Source organism: Cyprinodon variegatus, unplaced genomic scaffold (assembly GCF_000732505.1).
Source record: "Cyprinodon variegatus isolate N-32 unplaced genomic scaffold, C_variegatus-1.0 Scaffold24, whole genome shotgun sequence".
In the NCBI taxonomy this organism is placed as follows: domain Eukaryota; kingdom Metazoa; phylum Chordata; class Actinopteri; order Cyprinodontiformes; family Cyprinodontidae; genus Cyprinodon; species Cyprinodon variegatus.
The window spans coordinates 1,610,622-1,614,083 of NW_015150477.1; the positions used below are offsets into that span (position 1 = coordinate 1,610,622).

Here is a 3,462-nt window from a genome sequence, read left to right on the forward strand (position 1 = left end):
CCTCTTCCCTCCATTAAAGACATTTCATCCCAGCGCTGCGTGTCCCGAGCCCGTGACATCATCAATGACCCCTCACCCCCCCACCATAGACTGTTAAGCTGCTCGTTAAATCTTGAAAAGCTTTTTGCATAAAAATTTCAACAATCTTTGTAAAAGATGAAAATAAAGTTGATTTAAAGCTTTAAGAAATCCCTTCATTGTATCCAAAGTTTTATCATCTTATTATCTTATTATAAAGGTTCTGGAATGTTTTTGATTTTAATTATTTTTATTGATCAAATTAGGATGTTTGTTTCTGTTTTTGTCATGAAAATGATTAGATGTTTTTAAAGATTAAGTTCAGGATTTTCTTGGTGTTATAAGGAAGTTGAATTGATCAATTATTGGTGTAATTGGTGAAACTGAGTTATAATTAAGAGTTAAACAAACTGATCTATTCTGGATGTTTCTATAGAGACGCTCTTCTGCATCAGTTTAGCTGAAAGGAGAAACATCAGGATGTTTATCATCGTTCAGCTAAAGCCTCAAAATGCAAAATAAAAAGGTTTTATTTGTTATTCTATTTTTTTAAAGATGCAGGGAGGAAGAAATTGTTTCTTTCTCAGTTCATCTGATATTTGGTATAAAATCAAATGATGTTTTTTTTATGCAGCAGATTTTGCAGCATCTGGTTTCAAACCAAATATTACATCCAGTTCCTTTCCCAGTGTTCCCAGTTCTGGGAAGTGGCCCCGACCAGTAAGGTTCATCTTTCACTCCAGAGGGGCCCCTGGAAAGGCCCCGGACCTCAGGCCGGGAACCTGAGCGCTCAGCTTCAGGTTGATTGAAAGTGCAGCTCCATGGAAACCGGCGGCCAATGGGGGAGCAGCAGGCTGTTTACACGGGGCTGTCCCGTTACCATGGCAGTCAGCAGGTATTAAACTGGCTCCCCAGCAGAGCCCTCAGAGCGCTGACTGGGAGCCACTGGGCGGCTGCAGGAGTCCATCTCAACTTCTGGAAGTTCTGCGCAGTTCGGATCCAAAGGTTTCCTTTCCAGGTGATTCCAGGTGAGTTTGGATTCAAGTTGCTCTGCAGGATCCGGTCTATCAGCTTCCTGCAGCAGCACAGATCCAGGATGGATGAGGAAAGTTTCCTGAAAACTCACAGACTTCTTCACTTTAAGACCCAGTTCATCCAGGGTCCTGCTGGGCTGGGTTCTGTCTGTCTGCAGCGGCAGGAGGCCGGAGGGGAGCCATGCTGTGTCTGCGCCCGGAGGGCCGGGAGGAGGAGGAGGAGGAGGCCCAGGCTGGGCAGCGGGACTCCGGCTTCAGCGGCCTGGATGACAGCCTGACCAGCCTCCAGTGGCTGCAGGAGTTCTCCATCCTGGGAGCTCCAGGGCCGCAGCCCGTCCAGCAGCAGCTGGGACCCGAGGGGCCGGCCTCCCCTCTGGCCGCGGACCCCGCCTCCTCCATGGGGGCGCCCTTGACCCCGGGGAAGCCCACCGCGGCGGCATTCAGCAGGATGCAGACCCTGCCGGGGCTGGTGGCGCACGGCCACTGCCCTGCGGAGGTGGACTACCGGAGCGACCCGCGCGTCAAGCCGCCATATTCCTACGCCACGCTGATCTGCATGGCCATGCAGGCCAGCAAGCAGAGCAAGATCACCCTGTCCTGCATCTATCAGTGGATCACTGACAACTTCTGCTACTACAGGCACGCGGACCCCACCTGGCAGGTAGCTGCATGACGTCACACACGCCTCACACAGCCTACTGTATGCAGACAGCGGACAGGACGTGTCGTTTCCTCCTTTATCTGAGCCCCCCCAGAGGGGGGGTTATTCCTTCAGGATGTTTCATAGCAGGATGTCCTAGTCAAAGGTTTTCCTTCAGCAGGAATTTCCCTGCATAGTTTCATTTAGCAGCATAAATGATTGATGAGGCCTCAAAGCTTTCTGTTATTGTTTGGCAGAACTTGTGCAGATAATGTTTAACAGAGGTCAGCGGGTCAAAGCTGTGTTCACAGAGGAGGAGCAGCACCTCCCAACCTGTTCCTCCTTCATTAGTCTATCAGAATAAATCATTTGGTTTTTCTCTTCAGAACTCCATCCGCCACAACCTGTCCCTCAACAAGTGCTTCATCAAGGTGCCGCGGAACAAGGACGAACCGGGGAAGGGCGGCTTCTGGAAGATCGACCCCCAGTACACCGAACGCCTTCTGAGCGGCGCCTACAAGAAGAGGAGGATGCCTCCGGTCCAGATCAACCCTGCCCTGCAGACCCGGCTGGGACTCAGCCTGCCGGCTCCATCTGCAGGGACTCCTGCGGGTCTGAACGTGTCTGCAGAGTCCAAGCGGTTCCTCCGGGAGTTTGAAGAGGAGACCCAGCAGCACCAGAACAGGGACCCCCGTCTGTCTGAGGGGACCATGCTGGGCTCCTGGCCCGGCACCGGGGAGAGGAACGGCTACAAGAGGAAGCTGGGGTCCAGGAACGGCGCCTCCAAGGCGTCCCGCCGGTCCAGCTCTCCGCTGTTCTGCGTGGACGAACCGAGGGAGGCCGGACCCCTGAAAGGACCCTTCGACTGGGACGGCCTGCTGGACTCGGCCCTCAGAGGGGAGCTGAGTCTGGATGGAGGGGACCCTCTGAGCCCCGTCATGAAAGAAGAGGGCCCAGCAGAGAGGGGGGGGCAGAGAGGAGCCGCTCCGCAGAGCAGCGATGCTTCAGACTTTGACGAGGAGACGCTCCTGGCTACGGCCTTCCTGGAGACCCCCTGGCCGGAGGACGAGGATCAGGGCTGCGGGGACTTCCTGAACTGCTCCAACCTGGAGCAGCTGTTTGACCTGGGGGACTCCTTAGAGGTGGGGGCCAGCAGCCGGATGGAGCCCCTGCTCTGATGTTGACTTCAGGTTCCCTTTGATACCAGAAGCCTGCAGGGAAACGTCTGTTTAGACCCTCCTTTAGATGACTAGATGTTTGATGGACCTCCATGCCTTCATCAAGCCCAGACATTTCTGAGCAGAAACTGTGATGAATCGACTTCTGGCTTCAGATGCTGGACGCACCGAGCAGGAGGCGGCCATTAAGGACTAGAGCATAGAAATGTAGTGAGCGTAGAGATCCTCTGATGTTTGTACGACTGTTCATGAGTTTAGGTACCAACCTGAGGCGGTTCTCCTCCAGTTGGACCTGGTGGAGCCTTCAGATCCACCTTCAGGCTTATTTTATCTTTCTTCATTTACAGTTTTTTATAATGTGCTCAAAATGTCCAATAAAAGCCATTTTCCTAAAACCGTGAGGCTGTCTTCAGGAAGCAGAGTAGCTGGTTCTGGTACGGTTCTGGTCCGGTCACACCTTTAGTCGGGTCATTGCGGTGAAGCAGCCAGCTTTGGGTCCAGGACGCCTGAAGGACCAGGATGGACCTTCAGGCTGCAGAACGTCCAGATCGACTCCAGCAGGAATTATTGTTTATAATTAAACAAGAAGCAG

At 52.7% G+C, this 3,462-nt stretch overlaps 1 protein-coding gene across 2 annotated transcripts; it reads left to right on the forward strand.

Annotated features, from left to right (window-relative positions):
- Window positions 1-959: 959 nt before the first annotated feature.
- LOC107096439 (forkhead box protein J1-A-like) lies at window positions 960-3,247 on the forward strand. 2 transcript variants are annotated; one of them, XM_015393092.1, is made up of 3 exons: window positions 960-1,046; window positions 1,163-1,713; window positions 2,079-3,247. In XM_015393092.1, the coding sequence occupies exons 2-3, from the start codon at window positions 1,234-1,236 to the stop codon at window positions 2,868-2,870; spliced, it is 1,272 nt and encodes a 423-aa protein (XP_015248578.1). In that variant the 5' UTR covers window positions 960-1,046; window positions 1,163-1,233; the 3' UTR covers window positions 2,871-3,247. The 2 variants fall into 2 exon arrangements, with proteins under 2 accessions (XP_015248578.1, XP_015248586.1); XM_015393100.1 differs by having other exon boundaries at window positions 1,211-1,713.
- The last annotated feature ends 215 nt before the right edge of the window (window positions 3,248-3,462 follow it).